Source organism: Saccostrea cucullata, unplaced genomic scaffold, assembly GCF_032062105.1.
Source record: "Saccostrea cucullata isolate Sc308-1 unplaced genomic scaffold, CSIRO_AGI_Scuc_v1 ctg1098, whole genome shotgun sequence".
NCBI lineage: Eukaryota > Metazoa > Mollusca > Bivalvia > Ostreida > Ostreidae > Saccostrea > Saccostrea cuccullata.
Genome location: NW_026922818.1, coordinates 155,029 through 180,000, shown reverse-complemented (window position 1 = coordinate 180,000; position 24,972 = coordinate 155,029). Strand labels below are relative to the sequence as shown.

Sequence of the window (24,972 nt, the reverse complement as noted above, 5' to 3'; positions counted from 1 at the left end):
GAAATCTTTAAAAATCTTCTTCTTAAGAACCACTTGGCCAGGAAAGCTGAAACTTATGTGGAAGCATCCTTAGGTAGTGTAGATATTAATATTAAAAGCATGACCCCCGGGGGTAGGGCGGGGCCACAATAGGGAATCCAAGTTTTACATAGAAATATATAGAACAAATCTTTAAAAATCTTCTTCTCAAGAACCACTTTCCAGGAAATGAAACTTATGTGGAAGCATCCTTGGGTAGTGTAGATATTAAATTGTTAAAATCAGTTTTGTTTTACATAGAAATATATAGATCTTTAAAAATATAACTTGGCACAAAAGTAGACTACAGGGCCACAATAAGTTACATAATATATAGTCTTTATCGGTTTTTGATATTAAATTATTAAAAGCATGACCCCCGAACGGTGTTGGCGTATATAGTTACTTCTTCTCAAAAATAGAAATTTCTGTAGTGTAAATTCTTTAGGGAATCCAAAATAGAAATATATAGCAAATCTTTAAAAATCTTCTTCTACAGTTTTGGTCCTTTGAATGCAATATAAATTGTTAAAATCTTGGCACACAAGTAAACTATATAGAACACTTTAAAAATCTTTTTCTCAAGAACCACTGAGCCAGGAAAGCTAATTCTGTGGAAGCATCCTTGGTTTTTTAAATTGTTAAAATCATGACCCCCGAACGATGTTGGAATCCAAGTTGTTACATAAAAATATATAATTTCTGTTCTTAAGAAATTGGCCAGGAAAGCTCTTAGGTTGTAGATATTAAATTATTAAAAATGCTACTATATAGAACAAATCTTTAAAAATCTTCTTCTACAGTTTTGGTCTGATTTCAATATAACTTGGCACACAAGTATATAGAAATCTTTACACTAAGGTACATAATTCTTTATATCCGTTTTTGACTAGAAATATATAGAACAAATCTTTAAATTTTTACCTTGGTTAATAAAGATAGCAATTTCTGTTACTCTCAAAATGCTAAACTTAGGTCAAATACAGTTTTAGTCTGATTATAATATAATGTTACATAGAAATATATAGAACAAATCTTTAAAAATCTTCTTTTCAAGAACATAAAGAAACTAATTCAAGGATCATTATTCTCTTGTTAAAATCATGACCCCCGGGAGTAGCTAGTGTCCAAGTTTTACATAGAAATATATAGAACCTTTAAAAATCTTCTTAAGTACTTTCCTCTTCCTTTGCTATAAGTACAAACCAGTAGAGCTTCAGTCTTGACAGAGACTTCTGGTTTAATGAAATACATAAAATAAAAATTAATTTTAGGTTTTGAATAACTCAATGAAAATCTGCTGCAACATTAAAACACCCCTCCATACGTCCCAATGAAAGGAAGCCAATGTTGTGACACACGTGCGCTGGTCAAATGATAATTACCTATCAACACCCCTCCGGGCAATTAATTGTCTACCAACTCCAAAGCAATGTTTTTACAGTTACAGACTGATTATTTACTGTCCTGTTAATTGCTTTGATTATTTATCTATTATTAAACAATTAAACACTTGTTAAATGTAATTTTACCTTATCTTATACTTATCGGCCTCTTGTTTAAATGATTGAGAGTTGACAAATGAAATATGAATTATGCTAAAACTTAAGTGTTATCATTTATTCGTGCTCTTTAGAAATTCAGATATCCGCGAAGATTCAGAAGAGTAAAATCGTAGTCTTCTTAATGAAATAAATACTTTTATGTTTCAATTTTGTGTCCTGTTAAAGTATTGTAACATAATTTTCAGCATGATTGCCTAGAACCAAAATTAAATATGACAACTGTTAAAACTTTCAACAATATCTCTTACTTTGTTGAAATAAAATTATTTCATCTAAGAATATGGCGACGCATAATTTCAAAATCACTGTAACTCTGCTTAAAAAAATTCTATCTACTTTTACGCAACATTATCGTGTGCTTTGTTGAAATAAATGAATAAATAATTTTCTTCAGATTGCCGCGATATGGAATGTCAGGATTAAGAGAAAGTTATAAAGTGTGCATTTTAAAAAAGTGTGCTCCGTAAATTTTTGACACTTAATCCTCGCGCCGATTTTCGTAACAAATTACCGCGATTTTCAAAGTTCAGAACATTGCTTGGTAAATTTATCTGTTGCGTATAATACATCCAAACTGCGTTTTTTTTCCCCAGTTTCAGACTCAAAAAGGGGGGTGCGTATTTTACATCAATGCGTATTATACTCGGCCAAATACGGTACTATTTAATATCTTCATTATTTATCCATTAAATCAGGGCGTGTAAACTTAGTTGAACTTTTGCTGCTATTCTCTCAAGAAGGTACTTTAACAAGTGCATTGTGGGTCCAGAGTTGCTGAGGAAAAAATTCTGATGAACGAATGTGCAGTAGTTTGAATTTTGTCTTCGCCCAGGCGTTGCTTTAAGAGCTTGCAGTGACAAGCGTCACTTCACAACGATCATTGCACTCGCTATTAATTGCATTATGGAAAATATAATGTGTTTTTACTATTTACTTTAAAGCCTTTTTTTTTCTTTACAGTTAAACTTGCCTTTGATGATGACATCAAGCTAGAAAGAGACCAGAAATCCTTGTTAGTAGTAAATCAATACCTTTTAAGAATTAGATCAATTGAGTAGTGTTGAAATCCCCCTCCACAATATGTTAGGTATCACAATACTTGGGTCACAATTCAATTTTTTTCAATCTGATAATGTGTACTCTGATATCAAAAGGCAACAAGGATTGCAAAAAAGTGGGAAATACTAATATTTCCAAGGACTGTGAGAAATACTAGTAATTCCCAGGAATTACTGGTATTTCCCAGGAAATACTGGGAAATAAGAAAGAGATACATATTTCTAACTTTAATCATCTTGTTTGAGTATAGACATGAAGTAAATCTTATTGTCTAAGTTATCAACCTAGTATTACTTTTCATGATAGAAAAAATGATTTCCAAATATTTAATTTTATTATACAAATATGGACTCAATGTAGGTCAATATGCATTTACAATGACCCAGGATGACAGATATTGGCCGAAGATACATGTAGTATATAGACCGAGGGCGCTAGCCCGAGGTCGATATACTTCATGTATCTGAGGTCAATATCTGTCATCCTGGGTCATTATAAATGCATATTGACCGTGCATTGAGTCCATATTTATTATATTATATAAATAATAATTTCCCAAATTTATTAGTGCAATGTATATCATCCTATTATTTACAGAGATAGTATTAACCATAAATAAGTTGAATGTAAATGTTTCAGAATTCATTGAATATTACTCAGAGGAAATTGTTTCTGCAATAAATTTCCCATATCATAATAATGACACAAGATATCTATCTCCGAATAACCGCGACACAGAGTAACCCCTCCCCCAGATTGAGAATCGCTCTCGTTTACACTTGCAGACGAAATGCACTGACAAAATAGATATCCTATGTCTTCTAAGAACAGATACAATCTTACATGGCATGCTTGTCTATATTTTCTTTAGTCTTCGTAATCGCGTAAACAGCGTTAAAACTCTGCTCGCCGAGTTGAAATGTCGAACTCAATCATGAAATGGTATGTGCGTATTATTCCTATTCACAAATATCCTAGTAATTGTTTTGTATTATCTTTTCACTATATGTTTTAAATTTTCCTCATCTACAACTTGCGAACTTCCATGTTTGTCTAAAAACGAGGCAGCTGTGCGAGTCATTATTCGCTTTCAGCGGTCGTTATTAAAAAATAAGTACTTATTGACCAATCAGATTTTTCACAAAGTTATATAATATTAATTAATAATTTTAAAACAGTATACGTATACTTGTATACCAGTCAATAAAATGAACATATAGGTATCCAATTTGGATTTTTTATGTAAATAAAGAAGGATCAAAGAAAATTGTAATGTGTAGAATGTAGTGTAATACCAAACCTAAGAAGAATCCTTTCAGTTCTACTCAAGGTAATTATATCTCTCACATAGGAGCACAAAACTGTCCAGAGTCAATTTTTTAAAACAACATAATTGATAGTAATTAATGCTGTGTGAAAGAAAGTTTAAAACAAGTTTATCATGTTTATTATTTTCTTGCATTTATAATTTAATAAACTTCAAAATTATACTAAACCGAAAAGACACTTGAATCGGAAAACTTCAGTTTTGTTCTTAAGATACAATGAGGGAAACATGTTCTGCTACAGAATGCATAATTATGGGTAGGGGGCCTATTTTAGTGAGATACATGTACTTAGTATTTTAAATTGCAGACATATCAATTTTATTAATCTTAAGTTTTTTTTTATGTTCACTTTTAATATTTCTGAATTTTGTGTAGGGTTAAATTAATTACAAGAAAATAAAAATCTAAAATTTTGTATCTCCCAGTATTTCCCAGTTTGAGTAAAATTTGTAGTATTTACTGGGACAGGAAATACAGGTATTTACCTCTGGTAATTCTCACCACTGGTATTTCCAGCCAACCCTGAAAGGCAAGTAAAAGGTGGTGATACAATAAAGAGCATTAATGATTAAAAGAATATTTTGTTCATGTCAATACTAGAAGTGACAGTCTGCTCTGAAACTTTCTTCCTCACCATTTTGGATTTTTAGGTGACCTGAGTGACTCAGGTAATGTATTGCTATCTGTTTTCATCTGTCATTGTTCGTCATCAATCATAAAACTTTTGAACATTTTTATCTTCTTTGCTGGAACCACTGTACCAATTTCAACCAAAATTGGAATAAAGCATCTGTGGGTGAAAATAAAGCATATACGTTGAAAAATATATCAATTACTGTATAGGGGAAAAATAACTCGCAGTGTTAATGTTAGCTTTATTCATGGTGTAGATCAATCCTTGAATTCAAGAAACGGTGAATAAATTTTCAATAATCTCCATGTTTTATTTGGAAATTTGAAAATAGACAACGATAGGTTTATATACATGTAGTACATGGTCATCTCAGCCTATAGTAATTATGAGTATTACTTGTCAATCAGTTATTTTATTTATCATGCTTTACTTTAATTCTAATCAGCAGATAATAACCTGTTTTTGTTCAAAAGCTGTTTTAATAGGCAACGCTACGTTTCATCAATCAAAACATGGGCCATATGGGTTTTGATTACCTATGCGTAACTAATTCTTACCTGCATTATCATGCATATATTAGTTTTTAGCTCTTCTGAGCCAAAGGCTCAAAGAGCTAATGCTATGGCCATTTGTGCGGTGTGCGTCGTGCGGTGTGCGGTGTGCGTTAACTTTTTAGAAAATGGGCCATAACTCAAGAACGCCTTGGCCAATCAGTGTCAAATTTGTCACAGGGTATCCTTGGCCCAAGGGCTACCATTTGTACTAAAATAAGGGTTGGGACCCTTATACAAGGGGAGATAATCAGGAAAACAAAACCAAAAGTACTGGTTGCTAAAAAATCTTCTTCTCCAGAACCACCGGGCAGATTTTCACCAAACTTACACACAAGGATTAGAATATGTTGAAGATTAAAAATTGTTCAAGGCATGACCCTGGGGCAAAGGGCGTGGTCTCAAGGTCACTTCAAAGTTGACCTAAATTTACAATTGATAAAAACATTTATATTTTGCTTACTATAAGGACTAGGATCATCAAATCTTGTAAGTTGATGCATCTTAAGACTTCACATCATGTTAAATCAAAAGTAGGTCACAGTGACCTACTTTTTTAATTTTGCGGGCATTTGTTTTCAAATTGATTTGAAGGCATATTTTGGACACTTTAAGGCCTATGATCATCAAACTTTGTAAGTTGATGCATCTTGGGTCCTTGAACAACGTCAACTTAAAAGTAGGTCACCTTGACCTACTTTTTGAACTTGATGACTTATCCTTTTTAAAACATTTAATCCCATTATTGCAGACACTGAGAGGGTTAGAATCATCAAATCTTGTAAATTGCTGCATCTTGGGACCTTAAAATATATTTATGAAAAAGTAGGTCACTGTGACCTACTTTTTGAATTTGCAGGCATATGTTTTCATATTGTTTAAAAGGCATATTTTGATTACCTTCAGACCTACGATCATCAAACTTGGTCAGCAGATGCATCTTCGGACTTTGAAAAATGTTGACTAAAATGTAGGTCACGGTGACCTACTTTTGACATTTTATGGCTTTATTTAAGTATCATCGGTATTTATTGGCTAAGAATCATCAAACTTTGTGAGTTGATGCATCCTGGGTTTTCGGAGAGTGACGACCAAAAAGTAGGTCACGGTGACCTACTTTTGACATTTTATAGCTTTATTTAAGTATCTTAGGTATTAATAAGCTTAGAATCATCAAACTTTGTGAGTTGATGCATCTTGGGTTTTCGGAGAGTGATGACCAAAAAGTAGGTCATGGTGACCTACTTTTGACATTTTATAGCTTTATTTAAGTATCTTAGGTATTTATAAGCTTAGAATCATCAAACTTTGTGGGTTGATGCATCTTGGGTTTTCGGAGAGTGATGACCAAAAAGTAGGTCATGGTGACCTACTTTTGAATATCTCGGATACATATTGGCTGAGAATCATTAAACTTTGTCAGTTGATGTATTTTGGCTTTCGAAAATCACCTACTAAAAGTTAGGTCACAGTGACCTACTTTTAACATTTCATGGCTATAATTAAGTATCTCCAGTTCTTATTGGCTTGGAATAATCAAACTTTGTCAGTTGATGCATTTTGGTTTTTCCAAGAATGTAGATGAAAAAGTAGGTCAAAGTGACTTACTTTTGACTATCTCACATATTTATTGGCTTAGAATCTTCAATCTTTGTCTATTAATGCATCTTGAGTCCTCAGAAAACTTCAATCTTAAAGTAGGTCATTGTGACCTACGTATGTTTTTTTTTTTATAGCTTTGTTAAAATATCTTCAGTTATAATTGGTTAAGAATCATCAAACTTTGTCAGTTGATGCAACTTGGCTCTTAGAATACTTAGGGTTAGAGGCTTCAAATAGAAGTGATAGGTTGTACAATTTATCAGAAGAGCGATTCAAGGCCCTTGGGCCTCTTGTTATTGACATTTTGGTTTTAGAAAATTTTTCAAATATCTATCAAATTACTGAAGATGTAGAAGGATATTATTTCGTCGACCTACTTTACACATTTACCGTTTAGGCCAAAAAAAATTAATCAATAGTTTCTCAGGCACCGCCGCATCAGTTCAAAAACGGCCACATTGATCAATTTTATTGACATATTGAAAAGGGAAATAACTCAATTTTCTATTTTTCCAAGTTGAAAAAGAAAATCGAGTTATTCCCCTTTTCATAAATGCTAAGAAAGACGTTTTTATTAGAAAAACAATATATTTCTTCTAAATCTAAAGTATTTTATCAGTTAACTTTTAAATAAATGTTTGGAATAACATAATTCAACATTGAATACATATTATAGCTAATTTCAGAGAACAAAACTTAAGAATTAGTAGATATTATCATTTTATTGCACAAATGACTTACAAAGAAAGGTGTAAAACTTGCTTCCAAAAAAAAAAGGAAAAAAAAGAAGCCTGCCTGCCGCATTGAATTTTGAATTTTTTGGCCTGAGAAACTATTAATTAATTTTTTTTGGCCTTAGTGGTTTAGCATATAGGAAAGTCATTTGACATTTCAAGTCAAGGCCTTTTGATAATAATTGCACTAGCTTTAAGGACAGATGATACAAACAAAAACATGGATGCCTGGATTGGTATTATTTTTTGGGCTAATTTCATTGCAAATGATGCAAATAATAAATTTTTAGAAAATAAAGAAATTGTAAACCTTCGGTGGTATTCAAAAGTATGCCATTCTGAAAGCATCCTTATTACTCTATACAAATATTTTTCACTTCAAATTCCATTTTTTGGCAAATTTGAATAAAAAATTCAAAACAATACGGTGAAAGTTATTATTTATAATCATTTAAACATGACCCAAGTTGTTATTTTCAAATTCTTTGACAAAAGTTTGTTTGTATCTTCTGTCCTTAATTAATGGTCAATTATTTCTTAGATCTAACTGTTTTATATCAAACTACCCTGTTGTTCGTAAAATGAAGACATAACGCTGATTAATGTCGTTTACATGTCGCTATGGTTTGGATTATATGGATATAGACAAGGGAGGTAACTTTTATTATAAAACCAATTCCGCGAATTCAAGAAACCGCAATTGTGTTAGATTAGAGAAAAACATGAAAATTACAACCCATGAAATTAATCCCCTATACAGTATAGGCCTATAATGAAAATGCATTATTTCTTGGAAAATCTTATTCTCTGCTCCAAGATATTAAACAAACAAATTTAATGTATACAGTGGAGCCTCATTTATCCGGACGCTTTGGTTCCCAGTCAATTTGTCCGGATATGTGAAGCGTCCGGATACCTGAATCACCAGTTAAAAAAGACATAATTATGTTCCCCAAACGGAGTTTGGGAACATATTGTTTTTACTCGGTTTCTTATTATTATTATTAAGGTCTTCCGTCTTCACGGAAGACCTTATAGTGATTCTATTGTTTCTTATTATTATTATTATTATTATTATTTTTCCGTACACCAAATTTTGTGCACGCGATTTCTCGAAGACTACTGGGTGGATTTTCATGAAATATACAGATATTATGTATTGTTATCTGAAGTTATTTTTTCCGTGAGATTTTTTGAAAATTCTTATCTGGTGCCAAGTTATGGGACATTTCCTGATTTTAAAATGACATTTTGTCTACGGTTAATCTCAAGAACGGTAGAAGATATAAATGTGAAACTTTCAGGGATTATAGATCGTGATATATGCTATCTAGGACGCGACCTTTTGTTCGTCGTCAGTACTTCCTGTCGTTAGGACAAGCGAATTAAAAAAAGCGTATTTTCTAACTTTTTTGTTTTCCAATATTTTTTATTTATTTTTGGAATATTAAAAGAGACCTTTCTATTGATGCTTACTATATAAGTTGTTTGATTATTGGTTAATCTGAACTCTAGATATTAATATTTGAAAATCTGAAGCGGGCCCAAGATGGCGGCTGCCTCTGTCAACTCCGCCATTTCGCGAGTAGGGGTTTATGGAGGCAGCTGAGCGTTTGATTAAATGATTCTGACATAAGGATACATGAAATGTAAAAAAACTACTTCGACTCTCACGTAGTAGTGAAATGGTTGGAGGAGTTACGTCCCGTTACTTGTTTATATTGTAATAGCTAATCAATAAAAATATTGTAATTAATTGGTCATTTGACAAAAGAATTATACAAGTATTATTGATAAATGATGTTCTGTTAGAAAATAATAATAGTGTTGCCAAAAGAAAAGCAGTCTGTTGTATTTTATCAATATGATATCTGATAACTTATGATCATTGATTAAGTTGAGGTACAAGGGGGGCAGTACAGCCAACTGGCTTGTGTCTTCACTTTGGTACAGAATCCAATTGGTGTAACGATCAAATCATGGATTGTGCAAAATTGCTGTAGTTAGAGACTAGTTAAAATATAGCTGCGTGACATTAGTTGTAGGTTTGTCATTAGGACAGAGAAGCTTTCACAAAGTTAAATCATACTGTGTAAGTATATTGAACCCACTTGGCTAGAGTTATATAGGCAGCTTGGTAAGCAGTAATACACCAGGCAGGTATTAAAGGCTAAATCAAGAGGCACCAGGCAGATAGATGTTGACTTATATAGTCAGTTATACGAGTATAGTGAGGCAATTATCAGATGGCACAAGGCAGGTGACGGTATTAACTGAAGATATATAATTATACAAAGCACTTAGGTCATTTGATTTAAAGACACCAGGCAGGTGTCATATTATTATCTGTATATATTGCATTCAATCATATCCCTAGTAAAACTCGGTAATCCGAGCACGGACCTACTGACCGCTCAGATCCGACACGTTACAGTAGTACGTTGCAATTGAGTGTCAATCTTAAAACTTAATTTCCGTTTCACTGCTTTAGTGTAACTGGGCTAGATACGATATGTAATGTGTATAATGTGTTACATATACTTTTTTAACGTCGAAATAAAATAAAGGCGCTTAGAATGTTTTATTTTTAAAATTTAATTGATGCTATCATACCTATCTAATAGATCAGTCCAAAGAAAAGGCGCGAATATTTACTCGTGGCGTTTGGCGCGAAATTATATATGAATGCTTTTTATAATTCTTAGACAGACTGTTGCAAAAGTACCGTGGTATACACAAGTATGTTTAGAGCAGTACTCCCAATAGCTTAATTGTTAGCGCGTTGGGGATATAAAAGTAAAAAAAAAGCGCATTCACGTTGGGGACATGGTTTCAATCCTCCTTGTGACCAAAATTTTGAATCTCTTTTCAGCTCGATTTTACGTGGGTTTCTTTTCCTAAAACGGACGGAAGACCTCTCGTTGCTCGCAACGAGATCGTATCTAGTTATTATGTTCCCCAAACGGAGTTTGGGAACATATTGTTTTTACTCTGTTTCTTATTATTATTATTTTTTTTCTTATTTGTTCTCCGGTACTTTTTTGTCCGCGAGTGTTCTCAGAAACTGTTCACCCAACTGAGCTAAAACCTTTTTAGGGTTAATAGGTGTGTAGTGTAGGTGTGCGGAACGAAGGTCATTTTGCGCGCATACGCCTGCACGTGCGTGCGCGTGAAATGAGTGAATTGACCGATATACTTAATATAGCTAAAACTTTTACATTTTTTGATGAAATGATTTGAAACTCATTCTATAAAGATATATTAATAGTGTAGATAATATGACACTGTCAAATTAGCACGAACTCACGCGCATGCACGTGCGCTTTGCTCTGATTGGCTGAAACAAAAATCTCAATATCTTTTCTGTTTTTTGACGAAATAATATGAAATTTAAAACATAGGCATGCTTTAGGATGTTCTACAATACGATATATAACAATTGTCTTGAAAACACGCGCATGCACGTGCACTGCAATCTGATTGGCTTAAACTTTAAATGGCTATAACTCCCTTGGTTTTCAACCAAAGAGGATGGGATTTAGAACATAGACACATATAATGGACTCCTACAAGAAGGTATGGTCATCATGCACATACAGGCACGTGCGTGCACGTGCGCTTCGTTCTGATTGGCTGAAACAAAAATCTCAATATTTTTTCTGTTTTTTGACGAAATGCTATGAAATCTAATATATATATATACTTTAGGATGTACTACAATATTATGTATAACAATTATCGTGAAAACACGCGCATGCACGTGCGCTGCAATCTTATTGGCTAAAAATGTAAATGGCTATAACTCCCTTGTTTTTCAACCAAACAGGATGGGATTTAGAACATAGACAGACATAATAAACTCCTACAAGAATGTATAGTCCTCATGCACGTGCATGCACGTGCGTGCATGTGAAATGAATAAAATTAAAAATACGCTTAAATGAGTGTATTTCTTAATACTTCTGGATTAATTGATTTGATATTAAGTATATTAAAATATATAAATAGTGTAGACAAAACGATATGGTCATTACGCACATGCATTCAGATGAGCACGCGTGCAATGCTAAAATTTATTGCATAAAGTGTGCCTTATTTAATAGTGCTTGCAGCGAATATGGCACCAAAAGGGAGTTGGGGAGCGTTTGGGGAACATCTGTAACGGTCCCCGTTACAGTTAGCCCTAGTTACATTTTAAAATTTTTAAAAATGTTCCGATGAAAAAGCGTCTGGATACTGAAGCATCCGGATATCTGACGTCCGGATATCTGAAGGTCCACTGTAGTTATGATGAGGAAGGGTGTCTCTTCCAAAATTGTGAATTTCGTGGTCCCATGGTCAGGGGTTCTGGTGTAAGGGTGGGGCTCTATTGATTATATTGTGAAATGCATTAATTCTTTGAAAATCTTCTTCTCTGCTCCTGGATATCAAACAAACTAACTACATACATAGGTTTGATGAGAAAGGGTGCCTCTTCCCAAATTGTGAGTTTCATGACCCCAGGGTCAGGGGTTCTAATGTGAGGGGGCTCTATTGATTATATATTGAAAATTCATTAAATCTTTGAAAATCTTCGTCTCTGTTCCAATACATCTATACATGTAGTACTATATATATTTAAATAACAGACCCATGATGAATCAGAACAGTACTGTCTTTTGTTTTATATATTTTAAACATCATTGGTACTCAAAGATTACCAATTTGTTTTTATTTTTTCTCAATTAAGCTTCAGTTCATTAATAAAATAATCAACGAAAATTCCTCCAAAAATTCTAGAAATCATCTGGATTTTTTGGATTTTACAATCTTGCATACTAAATCCCAGGCCAGGCCGGGAATACCAGAATATAGGACTAAATCTTTCAGACCCGTTTTTTTTTTCCTTGTCAGTTGTACTGATGTTGCTTTGGCAAGAGTTCATTCCTTTCAGGCAGTAACAAAAGATCATCTTCCAATGGACAATACACATTCCAATGAACAACACACAACTGAAAACATTGTTTTCAAATAAGTTTTGAACTGAAAATAGGTTACCATTTTAATTTTTATTTCTTTAATTTTCTTTGTACTAATTAAAGGATATTGCATTATACATGTTTATAACAAGTGTATATACATGTATAACGTATATGTATTAGCAGTGCTTAACTCTTTTATTGTTGAGGTCATATTTTCAACAAGTTGAGACCTGCAGTTTTAAAATTGCTACAAATATTGATACACCTTTAGTTTAATAACTGACTGTGTAAAAATATACCAGCTTAGCACATTTCTTCATTTTCGTTACTTTGTTGGATATGTATCAGCAGTGCTCAACTCTTTGTAGTTGTCACATTTTCAATAAATGTCCATAATTTCTTTTATTAAATTTGTTTGGAAAGGTGAAATTTATGTAAACTATGGTGTGATTCAACTCATGACTTGATTTATAGCTATGGGGGATCAAACCCATTCTGCGCTATGCTCTTATGCAACAACTTTGCAAAAAACCAACAAAATACCCCCCAAAAAACCCCCCCAAAACAAAAAATTTGAAAATAGAGAAGCCAAATCCTGCATTCTGGCTGTATTTTGGGTAAAATTTTATGTCACTCTATGATTGTACCTAAGACATATTTCATTTTGAAAAATTCCATAATCATCTTGTTATCATAGGCATAACTTATTTTTTTTTAATTTACTGAACATTTCCATAAAATTACTAGCAATTAACATGTCATTTTGTTTGGCTGCGTCATGGACACAATTTAAAATATTTCAAACAGTAGAAGACTACAAATGCAGCAACTATCTTTAAAAAAATTTTCAGGTATTATCAAAAGCAATGCTTATGCATATGGAAGCTTATAAAATTCCTGTTCTATTAATTCCTAATATGTCATGTTTCCCCCACCTACAATGTTACGACATCGATGAGGAAAACCACGAGAGGTTTTCAATATGGATATTTCTTCGATCAATTTGATAAACGAAATCATCATTTATTAAAAATTAATACATGAAGTTAACGTAGTGTGATTTTTTTGTGTGTCTGATAAGAAAATATCATGTTATTAATACATACAGAAAGAGGTCGATTGTCACACGTGTGGATGTGTCGTGCAAGGTACAGTGATAAAGTAAATCATCAGGAAATGCGGGCTGCTTTGGAATATCATAAAAAGACTCCCAACAAATTTGTGTATTTTTATGCCCCGCCATGAATATGGCCGGGGCATATTGTGTTTGTCAGTCCATCTTCCGTCCTTCCTTCCTTCTGTCCTTCCGTCTTTCCGTCACACTTTGCGTTTAGCTCTGTTCAAAGCTAAGTTTCAAAGAAACTATCCAAGATATTTTCATCAAACTTCATTTGCTGATAGATATTGATGAGAGCTATGCAACTGCATCAACATTTTTTGATCTTGACCTTTCCTTTGACCTTGACCTCTCTTTTCTTAAATTAGTGTTTAGCTCAGTTTTAAACATGCCATTCAAGATGGTGTTATCAAACTTCACATGTTGATACAGACTTGCACGGATGATGCATCTCGGGATGAACAATACCAGACTTGCTTCGGATGCTGGATCTGACCTACATTTTCCAGATGAGTGACCAGGTTAAAGTTTTTTGAGCAGGTCCATTCCTAAGGAAATATAAGCCCTACTTGGACCAAACTTGCATGGATGATGCATCTAAGGATGGACACTACCAGACTTGCTTCGGATGCTGGATCTGACCTACATTTTCCAGATGAGTGACCAGGTTTAAAGTTTTTGGAGCAGGTCCATTTCCAAGGAACTATAAGCCATACCCAAGTGTTGGTGTGCCCTACCAAACTTGCATGGATGATGCATCTAGGGATGAACACTACCAGACTTGCTTAGGATGCTGGATCTGACCTACATTTTCTAGATGAGTGACCAGGTTAAAGTTTTTGGAGCAGGTCCAGTCCTAAGGAACTATAAGCCCTACTTGGACCAAACTTGCATGGATGATGCATCTAGGGATGGACACAACCAGACTTGCTTTGGATGCTGGATCTGACCTGTATTTTCATTCCCACAAAACTATAAGTCCTGCCTGAACCAAACTTGCATGGATGATGCATCTAGGGATGGACACTACCAGACTTGCCTTGGATGCTGGATCTGACCTGTATTTTCATTCCCAAGAAACTATAAGCCCTACTTGGACCAAACTTGCATGGATGATGCATCTAGGGATGGACACTACTAGACTTGCTTCAGATGCTGGATCTGACCTATATTTTCATTCCCAAGTAACTATAAGCCCTGCCTGAACCAAACTTGCATGGATGATGCATCTAGGGATGGACACTACCAGACTTGCCTTGGATGCTGGATCTGACCTGTATTTTCATTCCCAAGAAACTATAAGCCCTACTTGGACCAAACTTGCATGGATGATGCATCTAGGGATGGACACTACCAGACTTGCTTCAGATGCTGGATCTGACCTATATTTTCATTCCCAAGTAACTATAAGCCCTGCCTGAACCAAACTTGCATGGATGATGCATCTAGGGATGGACACTACCAGACTTGCTTCGGATGCTGGATCTGACCTATATTTTCATTCCCAAGTAACTATAAGCCCTGCCTGAACCAAACTTGCATGGATGATGCATCTAGGGACCTCATGTTAATGAAATTAGTGTCAAACTTCATATGCTGATACATACTAATGTAAGCAATTCAGCTGCATCACTATTCAAGATATTCTGATCAAATTTCATACACATACAAATTTTCATGTTGCTTTACTAATATATCCTCGGCGGGGCATTCATGTCCTATGGACATATTTCTAGTTTAAATTTGATTATTTTAGCTGTTCTAAGTAAGTGTTTAGTAAAAAAAATTACAGTAGCCCTGCAGGGCAAGTTTAAAGGCATGTTTAGTAGCCCGACCTCAATATTTAGTTGTCCCGGGCCAGCGGGCTACCGTTAGTGTCGAACCCTGCCTACTCTGCCTATTGGTATTTAGTAACCAAACTAAATATGATAAGTGTATAGTTATGATGAGCAATGGCACCTCTTTCAAAATTTTGAATGTTATGGCATTTGGTTTAAAACATGAACCAAATTCAACTAATGCTAATTGTAACGGGGACCGTTACAGATGTTCCCCAAACGCTCCCCAAATCCCTTTTTGTGCTTAATTTTTGTTAGACATTTTAAAAAAATATGATCAGTATCTAAGGATTTCATCAAAGAATAACAAAAGCTACAATGATATCAACTATATGTCATTTAACGCATTGTTCATGCACGCACGTGCATGTACATGCAAGATGATCACGGCATGTTGTCTAAGCAATTAACATATCTATATATCGAGAGAATAAATAAAAAAATTCTTTACAATATACATTTTAATGTTGTTTTTTTTTTTAATTTGCCATTTTGCGTATTTCGCACGTGCGCATGCATGAATGTATGTTCGTGCATTCAATTTTGATAGTGCCATTATGTAGGAATCCATTATACCTATTCATATTCTAAATTTCATCCCGTTTCGTTGAAAACTAAGAAAGTTATAGACATTTAAATTTTCAGCCAATCAGATTGCAGCAATCGTGCATGCGCATGCTTTTCATCATAATTCTTATATACCATGCTGTAGATCTTCATAAAATATAACAATGTTCAAAATTTCATAGGATTTTGTCAAAACACAAGAAATATATTGAGACTTTAGTTTCAGCCAATCAGAGCGAATGCACGTGCATGCTCGTGAGATCTTGCTATTTTGACCATGTCCTCTAGTCTATGCTTCTAATATATCCTTATATTTTAAGTTTTAAAACATTCCATCAAAAATTTAAATAGTTACGTCTATATCAATTATATTGGACATTTCTGGCGTTGCACGTGCGCGCTCTTGCAAGCATACGTGCATGCACATGCCTTCATGATAATTCTTTTATATCAGGCTGTAGATCTCCCTGATGTATGACTTTATATTCAAAATTTCAAAAGATTTTGTCAAAAAACAAGAAAGATATTGAGACTTTAATTTCAACCAATCAGAACGAAGCGCACATGCGTGCGCGTGAGATCTTGCTATTTTGACCACGTCATCACGTCTACACTACTAATATATACTTACATTATGAGTTTCAAAGCATTTAATCAAAAAATAGAAAAGTTACGGCTATATATATTATATTGGTCATTTCACGTTTTGCACGTGCGCGCTCTTGCAAGCACGTGTGCGCAAAATGACCTTCGTTCCGCAAATCTACATAACATGCCTACTGACCCTAAATAGGTTTCAGCTTAGTCGGATGTGTAGTTTACAAGATCATTCGAGGAAAAGATTTTCCCAGGAAGAAGAAAAATAATAATAATAATAATAACTAGATGCGATCTCGTTGCGAGCAACGAGTAGGTCTTCCGTCCGAATTTTCGATAAGATGAGATATGACTTTTCACTATGATCTTTGAAAAAACATCATGGAATCATGCCTTTTCTCTTTTGATTAAATCCTTTTGATTTAGATAATATCATCAATGCGTACTTAATTTGCACATTAATTCTTTTCTTTTTTCTACTTTGAGAAACAACCACAACCAATTAAAGAAGATTTGTAAGGAGACCTTGGATTATGAATGTAGTTTGACACAGAATTGCAACGAACCTACGACGTGACAATCCAAGTATCCCTACACATTTCATTGCTCCTTATGTTACTTTCGTTCAAGCAAACGCTCGGCGCCCTCTGTTAACCGCTATTGCGAAATGTCGGAATTGACAGAGACCGCCGCCATTTTGTTCCTGCTTCAGATTTTTGAATGTTAATATCTCGAGTTTGAATTTATAAATTTACAAACGAATTATATATTCAGCCTAATAAGAAATGTTTCTATCAACTATACTAATATAATTTGAAAATATTGAAAAACAAAAAAAGCTAAAGACGAGAGACTTTTGGCCCCTCTATGCCCCTAATTTGAAGGACTAACCCCGTTTACTTGATATCAAATGAAAGGTCTTACTAAATTGCACATTTTTTATTATATATGTCTTAACAAAATATTAACAGGTAAAAAGATATAAAAGAAAACGTGTCAATTTTTGCGAGATGAGTATGAGGCTATTTTTCGAGCCCAAGCGAGCGTCGATGCCTTCTTTCCTGGAAAGCTCTATATGCAAAATGTCACATCTACTATCCTTCCTCTACCTTCACTGAAAATCTCAAGTCGATATCTTAAGTCGTTTAGGAGGAGATCTCAGGACAAGCTGACCCTCTAAAAATCAGTAAATCGTCCATATCTCACGACCGGAAGTGACGACGTACTTATGAAAAATTTCCGACAAGGTTCAGATAAATATCTATCAGATCTGTAAATTTGGTGAGAATCGGTCCAGCCGTTTCTGAGAAATCGCGTGCACAAAATCGGTAAGAAAAATAATAATAATAATAGGGAAAAAGAAACCGAACGAAAACAATAAGGTCTTCCGTTGGAGACGGAAGACCTTAATAATAAGAAACAGAGTAAAAACAATATGTTCCCCAACTTCGTTTGGGGAACATAATTACTGGAAAGTTGTTGCATGATGCTCAGGTGACATATAAGGCCCATGGCCCTCTTGTATAGTCAACTCAACTAATTATTTCTGATTTTATGATTGATGTTTATTTCCGATTTTCTATCACCATGATCACTATAGACTATACATTTTTTTCATGGATAATAGCCAATTTTGAGTACTCTCACCAACCTGTTAAAGCCTATCTACCAACTTTAAGAACAACCCTCATATATAGGAAAAACCTTCGTTAAGATTATTCTCTCTAAGAGTAGCAGTGCTATGATAAATGTTCAGTAGGTCATAGAAATCTGTAACCATCTTAAGGTAGTCAAACTTGGATAAAATCAGAACTTGGAAGTAGGATAACACCACAATATCACAGTTGTTATATTAAATAATAGATGAGCAGTCTGTCATTTGAGCTTCTTGTTTATTCATACCAGTACAATTTACAGCTAGGCAGTTTGTAGAAGAGAGTTTGATTTTAATTTTTTGTTTTTGGGTTTTAGACATGTTGCTATGCAGATGAGAGCAAGTGGTAGCAGAGTAGGGAAAAAAAGACCATCAGTGTTTGATGATACTGAGGAAGAATCCACTCCAGGTATATACACTTTTTAATTTAACTGAAAGTCTCAGGACAGGCATTTAGTGAGTAACAATTTATTATCATTCTTAGCATATAAAAAGGTAGGGGCAGTGTAACTGAAATCATTTTAAAAGTTCGATTAGGTAGTCATATTCATTTTCAACAAAATATTCAAGTAAGAACAGCAAAAAAAAAATCCTTATCAAACAAATTTGAAATGTAAAATGGGTTATCAATCGTATAAGAGAGTGGATGTCATCTTGTAGAAAATAGGTACGCATTTAATTGTCAGTGCTAAAAATTTACAAAATGAATCCATGAATGGAAAATGAAACAGATTCAGAACACTCATTTGGGAGTCAAATCCAAGAATATTGGTCCAAAAAAGTTTTCATGTTAGCTGTCAAATTTTGGTGCGATGTGTGTTGGCCCTGGGAACTTTCGATACTGATAGGCTGCTTCTAGTTTCTCCCCCAGAGGATCCGGACACAGTGGTACTGGTGGAACAGATGGCCTCCTTTTTTGCCCAGTGCTCTCCTGAAAAAGAAAAGCAGGCCCTGGAAGACTACAGGGATAATTCTGTGTTCTGGTGAGTCAGCTAAGTATAAATTCCAGTTAAAATATTATAGTGTCTGAACTAAATATTAAGTGACCCATGGGTCACACAGCTTGACTGAGGCTTTTTAAAGGGGGGGGGGGGGGAATGTAAATTCCACCATAATAGTGGTATATCACTATTATAGTGAAATTCCACTATATTTTTGGCGGCATTTGTACTCGATTTCACCAGATATCACGCTCTCTGTTTATGGCAGAAGTCATGGTTGGTATAAAAATGGACACAAATTAGCACCCTTACATAATATGATTTTTAGGTCACCTGAGTAAACTCAGGTAACCTATTGCTATTTGTTTTCGTCCGTCGTCGTTCATCAGTCGTAAACTTTTGAACATTTTAAGCTTCTCTGGAACCACTGAACCAATTTCAACCAAATTTGGTTTACAGCATCTATGGGTGAAGGGAACAAATTTTGTGAATTTTATGGTCCCCGCCCCCCTGGGGCCTGAGGGGTGGAGCCAAAACCTCTAAAATTAATGAAATCTTTAAAAATCTTCTTCTTTACTCCTGGACATAAAGCAGTCAAACTGTTTTATGAATGTAATCAGCATTGAGTCCTCTCCCAAAATTATGAAATTCATGGCCCCAGAGTCAGGGGTTCTGGTGTTAGGGTGGGGTTCTATTGATTATAAGGTGAAAAAGACATTAATTCTTTGAAAATCTTCTTCTCTGCTCCTGGATATTGAATAAACTAACTAAGTACATAGTACATAGCAAGAGTGCCTTTTCCAAAATTGTGAATTTTATGGCCCCAGGGTCAGGGGTTCTGGTGTGAGGGTGGGGCTTTATTGATTATATAGTGAAAAAAACATTAATTCTTTGAAAATCTTCTTCTCTGCTCCTGGGTATTAAATAAACTAACTAAGTACATAGCTATGATGAGCAAGAGTGCTTCTTCCAAAATTTTGAATTTTATGGCACTAGGGTCAGGGGTTCTGGTATTAGAATGGGGCTCTATTGACTGTAGAGTAAAAATACATTAATTCTTTCAAAATCTTCTTCTCTGCTTCTGGGTATTAAGGAAGGACCACACTTTTACGGATCCGGTTCTAATTTTACACATCAATATAAAATTCTCGACTGATTTTCACTTGTCTATTGAATATATAAAATCTTTTTGGGTGATTGAAAATGATTTAGCAAGTATATATCTGTTTGTTATAGTGTTATTGTGCATACAAAGCATTTAATATACATTATTTATGGAAATTAACACTTTGCACTCCGTCCATAAGATCTATATGTCATTTAGTACATACACAGACACAAAATTCTTAATTGCTTTTATGGACCTAAATCTTTTTAATTTTCTTTTCAGCAAGCTAACCTGATATCTATTTTTATTGATTTAGAGCCTGTACCATCCATTTAATTTTTACTTTTGAAAAATTTTGCAATGAATAATTGAAAAAATTGATATTCTAAAAATGGGGGTATATGTCTTCAAAAGACTTTTTGTTAAAATTCTTTGGTCAACCATAATAAAGTATGTGTTTTTGTTAACATTAGATATAATTATGTTCCCCAAACGAAATTGGGGAACATATTGTTTTTACTCTGTTTCTTATTATTATTTTTCTTCTTCTTCCTGGGTACTTTTTTGTCCGCGAGTGATCTTGTAAACTGTTCATCAGAAGTAGGTAAAACCTTTTTAGGGTTAGTATACATGTTATGTAGATTTGCGGAATCAAGGTCATTTTGTGCGCACGTGCTTGCAAGAGCACGCACGTGCTACACGTAAATTGACTAATACAATAGATATGGCCGTAATTTTTCAATTTTTTGATCATATGCTTTGAAACTCATAATATAAATATATAATAGTATTATACACATGATGACATGATCAAAATAGCAAGATCTCACGCGCATGCACGTGCGCTTCGCTCTGATTGGCTGAAACTAAAGTCTTAATATCTTTCTTGTTTTTCGACGAAATCCTATGAAATTTTGAACATAGCCATGCATTAAGATATCCTACAACATGATATATAGCAATTATCATTAAAACACGTGCATGCACGTGCGCTGAAATCTGATTGGCTTAAACTTTAAATAGCTATAACTCCCTTGGTTTTCAACCAAACAGCATGGGATTTGGAACATAGATAGATATAATGAACTTCTACAAGAAGGTATGGTCCCCATGCTCAAACATACACGTGATTGGGTGTGCGCTGTAATCTGATTGGCTGAAACTTTAAATAGCTATGACTCCCTTGGTTTTCAACCAAACGGGGTGGGATTTAGAACATACATAGATGTAATGGATTTCTACAAGAAGATATAGTCACCATGCTCATATATGCACGTGCGTGCACGTGAAATGGGTTAAATCAAAAATACACTGGACTGAGCGTATTGTTTTGAAAATACTTTTGGATTAAATACTTTAATATTTAGCATATAAAAAATATATAGATTGTGTAGACAAGATGATATGGTCATTATGCACATGCATTCACATGCGCACGTGTGCAATGCTAAAATTTGAATGAACTTGGCATTGTTAAAGTCTCAAATGCATAAGTTTTTGTCTTATTTAATGAAGCTTACAGGGAATATGGCACCAAAAGGGAGTTGGGGAGCGTTTGGGGAACATCTGTAACGGTCCCCGTTACAATAAGCACTAGTTCTTAATAGTTTTTAAGAAAAAATGGCATCTAAACAATTTGGATTTTGAGAATTATAAAAAATAAAGATATTTTGAGATTTTTTTCTGAAAGACATGGACAGATTCAACATCAATTTGTTAATATTTTGCAGTAAATATTTCAAATATTCTCTTGGCAAATGAATATTTTCTATCTTCATAAGTTTTAACATAAATTTCATGTGATTTGGTGCATAACTAAGAGAAATATGATATCACACTTTTTTATGTCAATTTTGACTGTTGAGTTTTTAGAGGTATGTGCTCTGAGACATGCTGTATAAAAATTAATCTGGAAAGATATGTCTTTTATGGGTGTTTTAGTTAGTTTAAGACTTATTCAAGGTATTCAAATTAAAAAATTATCAGTTTGACAGAAAATTCTGAAAGTACAGACCTACCTTAAATAAACTAAGTACATAGTTATGATGAGGAAGAATGCCTCTTCCAAAATTGTGAATTTTATGGCCCCAGGGTCAGGGGTTCTGGTGTTAGGGCGGGCCGCTATTGATTATTAGGGCTGGGACGATATATCGAGATATCAATATATCATGATATCTGTGAGGATGATACGCATATCGATACATATGAAGAAATATCGATATATCGCCCCAAAAAATCTTACTTCTGTTTTTCTTTATTTAACTTTTGGGGTTTATTATATAAAATAAATAAGCTAAATATAATATAGATATGAAATAAATAATGATTAACACAACCTGAGTGAAATATTTTTGTTTTAAAACATATAAACAACTATTTTGAATAAATCATTCTTATTTTGCAAAAAAATAATTTGTTTATTTCAATGCAAAAAAAGATTTTATAAGCAATTAAACATATCGTGATGCATATCATATCGTGGCTCAAATATCGTGATGCGTATCGATATAGAAAAAGTTGTATTGTCCAAGCCCTATTGAATATATAGTGAAAATGTATTGTTTCTTTGAAAATCTCCTTCTCTGCTCCTGGATATTAAATAAACTTACTAAGTACATAGTTATGATGAGCAAGAGTGCCTCTACCAAAATTATGAATTTTATGACCCCAGGGTCAGGGGTTCTGGTGTTAGGGCAGGGCTCTATTGATTATATAGTGAAAATGCATTAATTCTTTCAAAATCTCCTCCTCTGCTTCTGGATATTAGATAAACTAATTTAGTATAAAGTTATAATGCCTCAACCAAATTTGTGAATTTCATGGCCCCTGTGTCAGGGGTTTTGCCATTCGGTGTAAGGAGGGGGGGGGAGCTCTTTTGATTATGTTGTGAAAAATACATTAATTCTTTGAAAATTTTGTCCTATGCTCCTGGGTATTATGCTTATAATCCAAGTATATATGTTTATGAGGAAGAAAGGTGCAACTAGCAAAATTGTTAATTTCATGCCCCCTGGGTCAGGGGTATCGGAGGGGGGGGGGGGGGTTACATAGTCTGAAAATAAATTAATGCTTTGAAATCTGCTCTTTGGTATTAATCAACCATTTATGATGAAATAAAATCTATGATAAAATTTCCAAAATTTTGAAATATGTGGCTCCAGGGTCAGTGCTTCCTTTAGATGGGGTGCACAACTGGTTATATAAAAGTGGAAGTGCATTTTCTCTTTGTTACTCTGATCTACCTCTGGGTATTAAGTAAATAGAGTAAGCATGCTAAGTTTATAATTATGACAAGCATTTCAAAATTGTGAATTTCATGGCCTCTGGTTTAAAACATGAACCAAATTCAATTGTTGGAAAGTTGTTACGTGATACTCAGGTGAACTATAAGGCCCGTGGGCATCTTGTATAGTAATACTCCTCAATAACATGCCATAAATAATGCTTACTAATCAATAATATCCCAAAAGTTAAAGAAGACATTTTTGAAGATATATTTTTGTAAGCTAATGCACTTGTACATGATTGCATGAGAATTTATCATCTCTATCCATTATTTTAATTTTCAATTTTAATTTTTAAGAAACTATTCAAGGTATTCTCATTAAACTCCATACACAAAAACAAATTTTCTTGTTGCATTACTTATATAAACTTGGCAGGGCATTCATGTCCTATAGACATATTTTTAGTTTTTTCATGATAGACAAGAAGATAGTACAGACAGTTACAACATGCCTAATCAATAATATCTCAAAAGTTGGGGACAACAAGTCTCTGAAATTGCTTATTTGATTATAATGTGTTTTCTTTTTAAGGTTTCTGTATGAAGAAACAAGTCATGCACACCAGTACTTCAGGTTCAAAGTGGCAGAACTTAAGAAACAAATGGGGGATGGGAGTGAAGCTGATATGGAGGAAGTGGATGGTATATTTATTTTTAGAAAGTATTCAGATTTAATCATTGTGTTGCCTGTGAAGCAGAGCGGCAGTAAGGGATCAATTTATGTCTGTTTGTCTGTCTGTCCGTCTGTCACACCTTGTATCTCAAGAACTTTAAGAGATATTGACTTGATATTTTGCACATTTGTTGCTTGGCACTATGGCATTTGTAAATTGCCATGATTACCAACCTCTTGACCCTAAACCTTGAACTTTGACCTAATTTACTAAAAAGTTTAAAGTGCCAATATACAGCATATTTTTGACATTTAAGGGATAATTCTATGCTATTTAGCATGTGCACTGATTGTCATAAAACATTATGAAAAATACCAGCATTATAATTCACTTGACCTTTACTTTTGACTCACTTTACAAAGAATACTGTAATGTCCCCAGTATTGGCCGCACTTTTTTTCGCCAAAAAATCGTTCAAAAGTAGGGGTGCGCTCAATACGTAGGAGCAAAATTCAACCCCCTTTTTTTAGGTCACTTTCAGTATCGATGACCATTTTCCTGATCCATTTGAATTGATTACTCTTTGTAACCAATTACGTCAAAGTTAATCTAATTTCAGAGAGTTATATACGTAAGCCCTACCTGTTGTAGAAATATACATATACCCTAAGTGTTGAAAGAAAATATAATTCTGATGAAAAACGATCTTTGTTTATGTTTAATTTCCATTGAGTATTCATCCATTTGGAACTAATTTCGCTTATATCATCAATGAACTGCATATCGCTTAAGACATAA

At 34.0% G+C, this 24,972-nt stretch overlaps 1 protein-coding gene across 1 annotated transcript in view; it reads left to right on the top strand.

Moving 5' to 3' along the window:
• LOC134262548 (SURP and G-patch domain-containing protein 1-like) overlaps positions 1–24,972 on the top strand; it is a 168,173-nt gene that overhangs the window by 4,370 nt on the left and 138,831 nt on the right. Inside the window, exons 2-5 of the mRNA XM_062744945.1 lie at positions 2,544–2,595; positions 18,543–18,634; positions 19,085–19,208; positions 24,093–24,202. Of these exons, the coding sequence (XP_062600929.1) occupies positions 2,544–2,595; positions 18,543–18,634; positions 19,085–19,208; positions 24,093–24,202 (378 nt within the window). The remainder of the gene's footprint in view (positions 1–2,543; positions 2,596–18,542; positions 18,635–19,084; positions 19,209–24,092; positions 24,203–24,972) is intronic.